This window comes from Delphinapterus leucas, chromosome 4 (genome assembly GCF_059928025.1).
Source record: "Delphinapterus leucas isolate spDelLeu-1000000601 "Yukka" chromosome 4, BTC_Dleu_Yukka2, whole genome shotgun sequence".
NCBI lineage: Eukaryota > Metazoa > Chordata > Mammalia > Artiodactyla > Monodontidae > Delphinapterus > Delphinapterus leucas.
The window spans coordinates 61,975,107-61,989,483 of record NC_143132.1 but is presented as its reverse complement, the minus strand read 5'-3'; the positions used below and the strand labels follow the sequence as shown (position 1 = coordinate 61,989,483).

At 40.2% G+C, this 14,377-nt stretch overlaps 1 protein-coding gene across 1 annotated transcript in view; it reads right to left on the bottom strand.

The window, feature by feature from the left end:
• Window positions 1-12,838, bottom strand: part of GAP43 (growth associated protein 43) — a gene marked incomplete at its 5' end in the record, with an annotated part of 42,628 nt that extends 29,790 nt beyond the window's left edge. The window contains one exon of the mRNA XM_022557734.2: window positions 12,139-12,838. Within this exon, the coding sequence (XP_022413442.2) occupies window positions 12,139-12,838 (700 nt within the window). The remainder of the gene's footprint in view (window positions 1-12,138) is intronic.
• Window positions 12,839-14,377: the final 1,539 nt, after the last annotated feature.

Here is a 14,377-nt window from a genome sequence, read left to right as displayed (position 1 = left end):
AGAACATAGTTTAATGTACCTAACTCCGTGCCTGGAGGTTACTCAGACCAATCCTATCTATGACTAAACAGTTGCACTACAATATGGGGTGCGGGGGTAGTTCTCTTCACCTTCTAAGTAATATACAGAACCTACTACTTAATCAGTGTGACTGCAGCCATTCATACTCATTTTGAAGACCACTACAGTGAGACTGACAGGTTCAGATCTGACTTGACCATTTTGCTGGACATGTGTAGAAAGTCAGTACCAGAGAAATTCCTTAAATTTATATTTTTCAAACTATACTTCAGAGCCCAGAGAAGGTCCATTTAGACGGGAGGGAGAGAAGCAGAGTAAAAGGAACTCTGGGCCTCTCCAGCCATCGCCATTTCCCCCTCCCATTCTCAACCAGATCAGCTCTGTTTGGGGGATTAGTATATATATTTGAAACTTATTTGAACAAATGATGCCCAGGCCAAAAATGTTGAAAGCTTCACTCTTCAAAAATTACTCCCTAATCTGATCATACCGTCTGTGAATTCATTGTTTCACAATGCTCTGCCTAGAATTAAAAGCATCATCTGTGGGCTTCCCTGGTGGCGCAGTGGTTGGGAGTCCGCCTGCCGATGCAGGGGACGCGGGTTCGTGCCCCGGTCCAGAAAGATCCCACATGCCGCGGAGCGGCTGGGCCCGCGAGCCATGGCCGCTGAGCCTGCGCGTCCGGAGCCTGTGCTCCGCAACGGGAGGCGCCACAGCAGTGAGAGGCCCGCGTGCCGCAAAAAAAAAAAAAAAAAAAAAAAGCGTCATCTGCACTAAAAATTACTAGGAGGAAAGGAAAGAGGCAACCCTTGCTGTGCACTAGAAATTAGAAAAGTCAGCCATGGTCACAATTCAACCCAAATGCTGAATTCATCTCTGAAAAGATAAAAGGCCTTTCAATTCATTAAAAAGATGTAGCTCAGATCATTTTTGAGGGCATATATCCATCCATCCCTTCAGTAGTAATTACTGCAATTCTAAACTTTATCCTTTTTCTTAACCTTTATAATAAGGGTACAATGCACAACAGAATTCACTGCAAACGTTAAAACTAGTTCTCAAGGCCTCACATACATATGCATATAAGTAAGTGAATGTTATAAATTGATATTTGTGTGTTTCCATACTAATACATTGTTTGGGAACTGATAATTATTGTTCTCGTATTTTAGTTACCAAAAGTAAAGTTTATTAAATTATTAAAATATATTGATTTGGGATACGATGGAGTTGGCTCCCACTGGCTACTGAGAGCAAGTTGTCAGCCTCGCTTCCCAACTGTGTGTTCAGTGGCAACACATGGGTAGCCTGAAATCAGCCACAATGGGTGTATTTGCAACAAACACTACAGATCAGGGCTTTTTGAGTTTGGGGTTTTTTGTTTGTTTGTTGTTTCGTTTTGAGAGCCAGTTTACCAACACATTACTGCAGATATCTAATAAAACCATCAATCATGAATGATTTTTATGTTTTGGGGTTTTGTTTTGTTTTTTTTACACTGCAACATATACCCACGTATAGTCACAATCATCATGTACCTCAGGGCAGATGGCCAGACAGTGACTAAGAGAAATATAGGGAGAGGAGTGGGAAAGAGAAATATTATTCAGTAGTACCTGAAAGTGTGATAAATGCTCATTCTAACTCATATTTCAAACTAACCTTTTGGTGGAGACTCCTAATGTGATAAACATGTAACCAGAATTCCAGATTAATCTTGAACATGCAAAACAATTTCTTCACTTATTGTATGGCACTCTTACAAAAACCTGCTCTATCAGGATGTTAGGAAAACAGAGAAGGGTTCCTCCTCCCAGGCGTTACATACTTTGACAACTACACCAGCCTTGTATCCAGACCACTCTCCATGTACTACAAATACAATGGTACATCTTAAACGTCTACTTTTCTGCTGGGGTAAAAAGCATACATAAATAGCCAATCAGAAAGTGACAAGGTTTTGCTTCATTTTTTTACCCTCTGTTTTTCCTTTTTTAAAAACAGGCTAGGAAAAGGGAACCGGCTTGTATCTTCCAATAGAAGCCAGGTTCTCTTCTCCACCTACTAGAGTTAAGCCACCTGTATTGAAGGAGAAGGAAGGAGGGAGACAAACATCTTTCATAACTGCTTTTCTTTCTCACAGGATCTGATTACAGCACTGGGGAGAATGCAATAATCACATTGCTAAACCTGGCCTTTCTTAGCCCTTTAGATTGAACTAGAGTAGTTTCACAAAGAGGAGTCCTTTCTGTCTTTTTATCAAATACATGAGAGTTGCTGCAAGTTACAGTTTACATGTGGCGGGGGGAATCTATTCAGCCTCCCAGTCCAATGTCCCCTGTGGTCTGCAGTCTGAACAGCTCACAAGCTGTATGCAAATTATGTTTACACTACTGTGGAAAAGGAGAATCAGCAACGGGAGTGGGAAAGACTATTTTCTGGTCTCTGTCCCAGCGCTGTTAGTTTGGGAACCTATTAACAATTCATCCTATAGCAGGGGCACAGCAGGTTCAGGAGACTCTTAACACCCTGCAAAGATTACTTAAACGTGTCAGATGAGGAAAAGGTGCCAAGGAACCTGGCAGATCATTCCTTCCCTGGGTGTACCTGTCACACACTGGCAAGAGCCACACAGGTCACTCATGGGGCTGGAATGAAATTAATCACCTGCTTTCAGAAGGGAGCAGCTTTGGTTTCCTCTAGTTTTCAATATGTTCCTGAACATAATGCAAAATGCTCACATTGGTCTCTGAAGCCCTAAGTGGTGTGGATTCTGGCTACCTCGAGGATGATGTATGCCCCTGAGTAACAACAGAACTTTCTGGGAAGCTTGTGTATTCAGCTTCCAAAATACAAGAAAGGGGGACAGCGGCACAGCTTTCTGTTTGAGCAAGTGTCTGCGTCCCCTTGTCACTTAGAATCTGCAAATAAGTTGGAAGTGTCATAATGGGCATTGTTGAGCTATCTTAGAAACGGTAGTGATTTGGAAACCCTCTGCCCAACATTTTTGTTTTATGAAAGGGTAAACTCACACTCGAAGTAATCTGAGTGCTTAAAGTTAGAATTAGGTTAAGGTTAGAATTCAGTCTTTTAGGTCAATTTTAGTACTTTCTCTACTGTGATAACATTGTTCATTCATTCTTTTTTTTTAATGATTTTTTTGATGTGGACCATTTTTAAAGTCTTTATTGAATTTGTTACAATATTGCTTCTGTTTTTTGGCGGCGAGGCATGTGGGATCTTAGCTCCCTGACCAGGGATTGAACCCTCAGCCCCTGCACTGGAAGGCGAAGCCTTAACCACTGGACCACCAGAGAAGTCCCTGTTCATTCATTCTTAACTCATTCAGCAAATACTTACTGGTTGCCTTCTATTTCCCATTGTTATAGGTGCAAGAGTTTCAACAATAAACAAAACATATGATGGAGCTACTTTTTCCACTGATGGTTAATCTTTGAAAGCTACTGCTGAATTATGACATGAATTAAGTTATCTGTATTTTTGTGTTAATTTGAATGAAAGGCGGTTTCTCAAGTTTTTTTAAATAAAAGATATCCCTTTTTATTACATACATCTTGTCCTTCAAGATTCAGCTGCAGTAACTCTACACCAAGAAGTCTTCCTGGACTCTCTCTCCCTAATTAGCCTAATCGCGACTTTAATTTTCATACACTATAAATTTCATCATAGGTAGCCTTAATCCTAATGCCTAGCTCTCCCCATCTCATTGTAGATTCACAAACACGTCTCAATAACACAACCAGCAGAGAAAAGAGCTTTACTCTCCCCACACCCCCTCTAAGAGACAGAGAGATGTGCCTGGAGCCATTTTCCACTTCTTGTTGGCCTGAAGAGTGAAAAAATGTGTAGTTCATTGTTCTTCTAGATTTTCTCTAATGGCCTGAACCCCTGGGCAGGCCTTTCCCTACATATTGAATCTGTGTATGTGTGTGTGTGTGTGTGTGTGTTTGTATGTGTATGTATGTGCTTGTGAGTTGGCAGACAATTATGCTATAGTCATGGATACGGTCCTAAAACATATCTAAATTATATTCTTCACTTTTTCATACCCCAAGGCAAAGAGAATATTCTTGTGGATCTATAAAAATGTTCATCTCCACTCTGAGAGACACACAGAAGGGACCATTTAGGTGAATCGTTTCTGGTTTCTATTCTGAATTCCAAAAGATTCTACCAACTCATACTGAAAAAAAATAAAAACAAAAAATTAGCCTCAGGACTTACTTGACCATATATATGCCTCCAGGAAAGAACATTAATATTGAACATGATTCATAAGGAAAGGCAAATAGCCCTCCTAGGGTACTTTCTTTTCCCCTGAAGATGCTGCAGTTTCCATTCCAAATAGAATGGTGTGAGATGATCGAACTAAAATATTTTATCTTCCACAGTCTCCTAATTTGTGATTCAAAAAGTGACAATACATGTGAGAATTGCTGAGTAAGCATATCTAACTTGTGCATCTTTTCTTGGGATGTACAATAACCCAATTCCAAACACTTGGGCCTGTTAGTCAGTTTCACTGATGGTCGAAGATCCAATTATGTGACTGTACAGTAAATAAAAGAATTGGAGGAAAGTTGTATTAGGCCTATTCCTATCATTCTTATGTTTTAATGAAGGTCTACTGACAAAATCTTTGAAAAGCTTATCAACAACAACTGTCTGTCAAATGCATCCATTGCTCTACACAAGAATCCAAGGCTTTATATACCCTTGAAGCTGTTTAAATTACTTTAATGAAATAAGATGGGTATTAAAAAATAAACTAATAATAAATTAAGTCTAAGATGAAAGTGAAACTATTGACAGTAAATTATAGCCACTCGAGCTGTAGTTTTCCATCTCAGGGAGGTTAAAAGCAAGTCTAACCATATCTGAAAACATCATTGTCAACCCTTTATTTTCAATCTCAAGTGTAAGGTGGGTTAGAAAATTCCACTGAGATTTCCTTGCAGTCTCCTGGGCTTCCAGTGTAACCATAAACTGTCTTAGTGCTGTCTCTTCCTGAAATCTTCGCCCGTCCATCCAGACTTCTTCTACTATCTGCCCTGTCCCCTAAACCCACTATCTAATAGTTTAGAAAATAAGGCACTACAGGGAAGTGAGAATGGTTGAGTGAGAGGCCATATGCCCACTCTTCCAGATGCCTCTTTAGTCTACCACTGCACACTTGCCTTCTGAAGCTAGAAAGCAGAGAAAACCTAGTTGAACCCATTTACTTTGAAGATGTTGAAACCAGGCTCCTCTAGAGGGCAAAAGAGCTGGACTGAAATCATCAGCAGAATCTGAACAAGAATCCAGGTCCCTTGACTATAGGCAGTCTTTAGTCTATTACGCTGGAAATACAGAGCATTTGCTCTATGTACTTCCTACAAGATACTGGATCTATTAAAAAACATGATGTTATTCATCATCCTTGTGAAAACAATTTATGGGCAATTCTTTTAAATAAGCCTCAAAATAAATTATTTGCTTAGAGAGCCAAGCTTTAGTGTTGTGAGATTAACAACTGGCTAAAGACTTTTTGAAGAAAGCAGTGACTCAAATGTTCTTGATGATATGAATTGGTCTGCGGTTCAGCACCTGATTCAGGCATTTTCTTAGGGCACAAAATTAAAACATGACTAAGACGGCTGGCAAAACTTACACATCCTTCCAAACCTTTCCCTCCTCTGTGCATACTGTAAACCGTATAGTCTTGGGAGATCTTCAAGGGCTCCAGTCTTGCAGCTTTAAGCAGCATTATTGGTTTCCTTCTTCCCTTCCTTTTATGCCTGGTTATAGAAAGCTTTTCGTTCTTTACTTAATTAAGCTATGATTGTGAGGACAAAATAAGAGTAACGACCACTCAGTGCTTTCTAGTCCATTAGATCGGGTGTTCTGCTCTCTCCCCATGTTCAGCCAAATGGACTGACTATGTAACTCTTGCTACTCTTGGTTTTTCCTCCTTGTAATCCTTTTAGAATTGGGTAGATATGCATGTGTGCGTGTGTGTACGCAGAGAAAAAAGAGGAAAAAATATTTGATAAACATGCATTAGTGTCTGAAAAATATTCTACACTTTAAGAAATATTGTTTGAGTTTCACTTCCAAATATAGTTTCACCACTTTAAAATTGGGGGAGCTACATGCTTTTCTGTTTATTGGCTTTTTTAATAAGGTGATAGTAGTTATTAAATATGAGCTATAAAAGAATGGATAAAAAGCCTCGTAATATGAGTTTCTTGACTCTAAATTACATCTCTTCCTATCTTCTGTCTGCTTAAATTTTTTGTTTGAAGAGACAGTGATTGCTCTCCTATCTGTTCTACCTATTAAGTTCTTTATACTATTCTAGTTATAAATATAAAGGTATCGGGGGTCCTTTGGAAATGTGCTTGCCAAAAGGGAGCAACAATATTAACAAGAATTTTGAAAGATACTAATTCTGATAAATTTAGGATAGAAATTGTCTAGAATACATGAAATTGCTTTCATCTGATCGAATTCCGAACATTTCAATTTCTAAATTTCAGCTCTGGCATATTTAATGGAGTCAGCAGTACTCCTGTTAAGAACAATCAATTTTAACTGATCTTGCAGCTCTCTGGGGCCTAATCAAACAGTACTTGAAGGATTTTCAAACTAAGAACTCAAGACTCAAAACCAGTTTAATATCCCCAATAACTCTGGGGTGACGGAGCTGTGAGAAAGTTATGACCAAGGAGTGTGGTTAGTTACTGGATACCCGCCTATAAATGCAATCATTAATGATTCCCAGACAAGAGTCTGGAGTATCCAATTATACAAATGAGGGGGATGGTCTTAGATTAGGACACGATGCCTGGGTTCTTAGACATTCCTCTCGTCTTCATTTCTCCCTGGGTGTCAGGGTTCAATGTATGACCTCGGCAATCAAGCTGCCGGGGTTCAGCTTGTGGTTTAGCTACTTGCCAGCTGTTGATGCTGATGAGATGCCTCAATGTCTCTTAACCTCAGTTTCCACATCTGTAAAAGTGGAAGGGGAAATTGAAGCACTTACACCACAGAACGGTTCTGATGATTAAATAGGATAATCCCCACAGAGCACTTAGTACAGGGTCTGACACTTCATATATGCTCATTAAGTGCTACCTAATATAGAAACTATATATTTTATTATTTATTTACTTGGCTGATTTTTTTTTTTTGAAGTTTATTTCTTAAATTTTTTTATTTTTGGCTGCATTGGGTCTTTGTTGCTGCGCGCGGGCTTTCTCTGGTTGCGGCAAGCGGGGGCTACTATTCGTTGCGGTGCGGTGTCTTCTCTTGTTGAGAAGCACGGGCTCTAGGCGCGCAGGCTTCAGTAGTTGTGGCACGTGAGCTCTAGAGCGCAGGCTCAGTAGAAACTATATATTTTAAACCTTAAAAACCAACTACCATAACCCCTTCTCTTAATGAAGAGACAACTGAAGCCCAGAGAGAAGCAATGACTTGCCTCATATCACACATCTCATTAGTAAAATTATTGAGGCTATACCCCTGGTCTCCAGCATTCTTTCCTTGGTATATCTTACTGGGCATGGAGGGCACAGAATGTCCTAGGACCTGGCTAGTATTTCCTGACAATAATCAGAAATTGTCACAACTGCTAAGATAAAGAGAAAACGCAGGAATTGAGATAAAACATAGCACCTTAAAAGAGAGATAAAGAACTGCAAGGCCAAGATTAAGGTGAGGATTTAGGGGGTCTATCAGTTTGACCCCTACTTTGTCACTGTGTCTGTGGGCAGAATACCCATTTACTTTGCCCCTGTTCTCAGAATGTAAAAGCAGAAAGAAAAATATTATCGAATGCCACTGGAGTGTTTTCAAGAAAAGCCAATAAAAATGATTACTAGAGCAATATAAAAGTGCTCTATAAAAGCTTAATAATCAACAGTATTTAAGCAGCGTGCTCCTGAGTAGCTGACAGGGTGCTCCTGTTTTATAGATAGCATTTATGGACTTTCACATCCCAAATTTTCACTCTTTATGAATTGTGTATAAATTTGGGAAGCGGTTGAAACCACATATCAAATCAAAACTGCTTCTGAGGCACTGTGTCAAATAAGTGTAAATATTCTTGGTTAATCTCACATGTAACACAGAGTGTGGTGGAAGTGGGTCTATCCTCCGGAGAGCTAAGAATATTATGGATGGTTATCTTGGGCCTTTGGAACATTTTGTTCTGGGGAAAGTAAAGAATTTCTCCAACTCCAAAAATGTGGGTTGGGTATTTCATTTTTTTACACATAATTATCTTTCCAGAAACTATAAAATTTGCATTATTCTTTTGCTAATAATTTGGCTATAGAGGCACACATTAAAACCTTTTTAGCGTGTAGCAAACTGCACGAAGCACTGTCTCATCCATATTTTGTCCCACAGTATATTGGCATATAAAGATACTCCATATCTTTTTGTAGAATTTAACTGAGTTGAGATTATTACTGTGATAGTTTTCAAAACCGCTCCCTGAATTTCATCCCACGCCTACTACCAAATCAGAACTCCTTAAGATCAGCGACCATAACTAATGCATCTTTGTGACGCTAATGCCTAGCATGGTAGAAAGTAAATATAAATGAAAGGGAAAAAGGAAAGAACAAAGGGAGAGAGGAAGAGAGGAAGGGAGGGAAGAAGAAGGAGGAAGAAAAAGAAGGAAGAGAGGTAGGAAGACACTGAGTTTCTATTCAGAGGAATGATGAATAGAACTCCTCTCTTTCCTGGATCATTATTGATGGCCTCAGTTAGAAAAGGGTAAAGAGACCACGAAAATAAAATGCAGCCAAAATCAACATACAGAAAATCTAGGATAACCCAGTTACACTTTCTACTAAGTGCTAGTCAAGTACCCTGTGAGAGCTACCCAGTCAACATCTCTGATTTCTAGCCTCCTGGATGTGTTCCCTTGGTAATACGACATCACTGAATATAGCCAGAGCAGAAGTTTTAGAGTCCTCTACTAGGGAAAGTCAGCAGGTTATCATGGAGAAGAAGAGACATAGCAGAGAATTCTTTTACCGTGAGTCCAATGAGCACTGTGATACTATCCAGCAGGAGACACCAAAGACATTATCATTCAAAGAGGCTTGAAAGTCCTCTCCTCATGGCTGAAAGGAGGCAGTACCCTAAAGATACCACAAACACTTCTCCTCCTATAAAGGAATCATCGTCAGAAATGCACGGAAGTTTTTTGGCCATAGACATATGCAGAGATGTGCAGAGTGGCAAAGCAGAGACAGGAAGATATAGTTGGAAGATTTAAAAAAAAAATGAAAAAAAAAAATTCCAAATGTCCTAATGCAAGTGGCATCCACCTGTAATAAACCCACTAATAGTAAAGGAAGTAAAATAAAGAAAACATTTATAATTTAGAAAGAATTCCCGTTTGTATTAAAGTAGTGATCAGAGTGGTCCAAAATTCTGACCCTCTTACTGACAGCAATTTTTGTCTTGAATCTCTCTTTTGGCTTGTTCTGCCCCCCCAACCCTACTCCACCGTATCAGACTGTCTCTCTACACCCCTCCAGGCAGTCACAGAATCCTAAAGCCACCCAGGGTAGCCATCCATTCCCAAACAGTAGTGCTCAACGGGGAATATTGTTCTTTTAACCAGGATTAGAATGAAATCCAATACGAGATAGATGAAAATGTGGTACAGGGCCCATGGGAATTTGGGCTTGATATGCTGTGATAGATCTCCTTGTCACCTGTAGCTTCTGTGATTCCATAAGACTCATCATATTTGGGTAATTTGTGCTTGTCACCTACAGCAGGCAAGGCTAATAGATACATCGGTCCAGAAAGAAGCTATAGGCAGCATTTCAAGATCTAACCAAGAGGGCAATACCTACCCAAAGCTCAGAAACAATGTAAAATAAATTGCCCTTTGTGATTACCTTCAAGTTGAACTTCATTTATACTTTTCAATTACCTTTCAATGTACATATTACGCTCAGACTAACTGAGGCATTTTTTAGTCAGAAATTGTAAGATTTAGGACAGAGCATGATCCCTATTGCTTTTACTGACCAGACATATTTTTAATTAAATAAGTGAATGGAGTAAGCAAGGCTGCACAAAGAATATATGAATGAGTAAACAAATTATTATCTATAAATTGAATCTGTCCAATTTTCATTCATTCATCACTTGACATTTATTGAGCATGTACTACATAACGTATTTCATTGATTCATTGGAATTATCATAACTTGAAAAACAATAAAACTGAATTTCCTTTAAAATATATTATTTTTAGACTTTCCATTGATTCAAGCAGTCTTCCTTTCTATTAATCCAAATCACGAGCATATACCTAAAATCACATTATGTCTTTCTGTCTCTACTTACAATTTCAGAAATCCCAGTTTAAAAATATGATCTGAGTAATGTCAAATATTTTCTATATTTAAAATCATGATTAATTTCTAAGATTTATGAAAATTACCAATAGGTAGTCGGTCATATGCAAAGTGATTTCTAGCCATTGTATCTAAGGCTGGAACTTAAAACTAAAGAAGCGTAGTTAACAAGGTTTGTTTTGCTGAGTAAATTAAAACCAAAACCATTTTTATCACATGCCTTACCTTTTCCAGGGAAATATTCCCATCTTCTTAACCTCAAGGTCTGGCCCCTGGGGCAGGTATATAGTTAGAATAAAGATTTAAGATGAGCCACTGGTAGAAAGAGGTGTGTATTTTATCTGAAGTTAGATAATGCTAATAACAATAATAGTTAATATAATCTGGCTGTTTACTCACAGAATTTGGGGGTAAACTGAAAGAAGTAGACCAGAAAATATCTAGAATAATCTTCCACTATCCTGCAGTATCTAATGTGGAGAGATGGATATCATGGCAAATATTCAATAATTACTTTCTCAATCTAATGGTCAGATAGCAAGGCATTTCCCAGAGCATCCTCATGGAGTAGGTGTTTTCCCAAGGGCACAGTGTGGTCCAGTCCAAATTTGGGTCCTTGGACACATAGTGGGTTAAATCACTAAATTCTAAAGGAGTAAACCCAACCTTTTCAACTGGCACAGAAGAAACTTTATCTTTAATGTTTGGGGCTGAAAGGTATTCATGGGTCACACTAGGCTAGAGAAAGACCTTGGAGACCATTGGCCTCCTTCACCACTATGGATGGGTTGGAGTGGAGGGACAGATCTAGTGCTGAGGGGTGAAGTTCCCTTAAATTTATCTTGTACTGTGAATGCTTTATTCCAATTCTACACAGGCTCTTTGGGCAATAATAGTGAAAACACTCCAGGTTAGAGCTCTAAACCAAAGAGAATCTAGGAACTTTTTAAAATCACAGTCAACCCTCAATTATGTATGTGTATGGTAGAAAGTAGTGTCTTTGATAATAAAATAATTTATGTTTGACTTCACAACGTGTTCCATATTTGGGGTTTTTCTTTTGTTTTTGGCAACATCAACAGACTTATTTTCCTAATTAGTCTGACCCCGATTAAGGTTACAATTAACATTCTCTGAGCGTACATACACATACGCACACTGCTCACCAATTGATGGGGGAGAACGCCCAGAAACATATTGTGGGCTAGGAATAGGTGGTCTGAGAGTATGTTTTAGCTGCTGGTAATTCACAAACTACATCATCTGAATCAATAGGGAGTTGGCTGCATCTACACCAGGCACTTCCCAGAGCTAAATAATCACATTAGCTAATTCCCATCCATAAAATATATGTAACCTCAGTAATTACTTATTAAACTAAGTCTATCCAGCACACAGAATATTTTTGTCAACCAGGATTACCTAGTTTTACTCTTTATGCCAATCCAGTTAACAAGGTAATTGTCAGACCTGTCTAGTACCGGCTGCTACACAAACCTGCCCAAGTTCTTTCTCAGGCTTGGAGATATTTGGGAACGTAGTGGCCAGAGTTAGCTCTCAGCCCTGCCACTTTGGGGAATTCAGCGCAGCTTCCCTTGATTTCCTGAATACACCTTCTAGAAATGTCCCCTCTCCCTTGAAGGCACAGGGGGCCTGGCCTTCCAAATAGGCCCCCAAGTACAGGTGGCCTGGCCCCCCATGGCGTCTGACCCTGGAGGTCGCTCACCTATCTTCTCCTCCGCTTGGCTGCTCTCCGCAGTCTCCGATGGAGGCTGGGCTGTTGCCTTGGCAGCAGCATCCTCTGCGGCAGGGGTGGTGGCGGCAGCAGCAGCAGTGACAGCAGCAGGCACGTCGGCTTGTTTAGGCTCCTCCTTGGCTGGCGCGTCTTCGGCCTTGGAGGACGGCGAGTTGTCAGTGGAAGCTTTAGTGGCACTTTCTGTCTCAGCAGAGCCGGCCTTCTCCTCCGAGGGGGCAGGAGCCTGGGGCGCTGCCTGCTCTGTGGCAGCCTCGGGGGCGCCCTCCCCCTTCTTCTCCTCGGAAGGAGTTTCGCCCGCTTTGCCGGTCTCTTCCGGCTTGGGGCCGGCGGCTGGGGCCGCTTCAGCGGGAGTGGAACCTTCTCCCTCCTTCTTCTCCGCACCCTCAGCGACGGGGGCTTCATCCTTCTCATTCGCCTCCGCCTCAGCGGTTGGGGCATCACCCTTCTTCTCTCCTTTGAGCTTTTTCCTCGTTATGTGTCCACGGAAGCTAGCCTGAATTTTGGTCGCGGCCTTATGAGCTTTATCTTCTGGTTTGATGCCATCTTGTTCAATCTTTTGGTCCTCATCATTTTTTTCAACCTTTATGGAGAAAAGGGGGGAAAAAAGGAGAGATGGAGCAATGTTCTTTTCCTTCACATCACAGCATTCAATAAATGCATACTGAATGGCTTATTCTGTGCCAGGCTCCATACTTGGAGTTAAGAAATCAGCAATACCCTGGAAATTCAAACCAACCCCCCTCTCTTTCTGATGAAGAATTTAGGAGAGAACACATTAGTTTCTGGGAAAATTAATGTCCTTCTGGCCTTCCCGAATCACTGGCATTATTTTATATGTCTTTCTTCCCCCAACTCAATGTCTCTCCTTTGCTAAACTTAAATCAGCCTTTTTGCGGATGTACTTTGACAACTCAAGTCCACCCAGCCTAGGTTTTCATCAGTGACCTCTGAAAGATATTGGTTTTTCAGGGTTTCTGAGAGGGTCCCTGTGAAAAACTTATGATTTAAAAAAATATTGTGGAAAAGCCTATTTGTTTCCCCAAGATTTCAGGTCTCATCAGGAAACCAGTAGGTTCGGGGCAAAGAATATGGTTCAGGTTTAAACAGCAAATTCCATCAGGGTCTTGTGCAAAATGCAGATGAGTTCCAGGGCTTTGAGGGGTTTGTTCAGGATGTGACAAGTCAGAATGCTGGTCACAAAATGACGTCTGCTTTCCTCTGTGTGTGGTCCAACATCAGTAATGAACATACCAGGCCTTCAAAATTTGAATTCAGAAAATGGTCATTATTCCTGAGTTTTAAAAAAAGAGTGGAAAACACTGCTTCCGCTTTTGAAAGAGTGGCATATATTCACTACATCACAATTTCTTATTCCCAAAGCAATTTAAACTTAAAATTAGTTTTATATTATCATCAACAGAGCCATCCTAGCACTGAAGGCAAGAGACTAGAATACAAAATTTTTACCATTTGATCATGTTACAACGTAACATAGGCTGCAAATAACTTTTTTCCACATGGAAATTAAATCACAGGATAGGAATAGAAGGTATAGTCATGAAAAGAAATGCCTAGGCAAGCACTCAGAATTCTATATAGCTCCGTTGCCCACTATGGTGCCCCAGTGTGGTCACTTATAGTCCCCATATAGCCATTATATTAGTTTCAGGTATACAACACAGCAATTCAACATTTGTATATATTGCAACAATAAGTCTGGTTAACTTCTGAGAACACTGTCTTAGCAATACGGAAATACAGCAGTGAACAATGCAGCAAAAGACCAATAATTAAAGAATGCTTCTCATGTACCAAGTCCTCTGCTTGGCCCCAGTCTCGACCTTGGCCTGACCTTGGCTTTTGCTCCAGTTTAGGATGCAAATCACAGCAGGCCAACACAAGGCATGCTTTCCACCTGTCATACAAGCTCTGCCCGAGGGACCCAGATCCTGTTCATCGTGATGTAGACCTGTCTGACATTCTTTGGACAAGCATATGGGCCTGTATTGCTTAGGTCCATCAACATGCTAGTGCGTATACAAAGGTATTTTTGAAAATAAGCTGCATGTGAGAGTAAAAGCAGGATTAATAAATTTCCAGTAAAACTCAAGGCAAGTTTCTCTTCTTCCTCAGTTAATGGTGCATGTATCCATACAAAAAATGAAGGAGTGCATGAAAGCACTTTGGAAGGGCCCATTCTGCTGCCTCT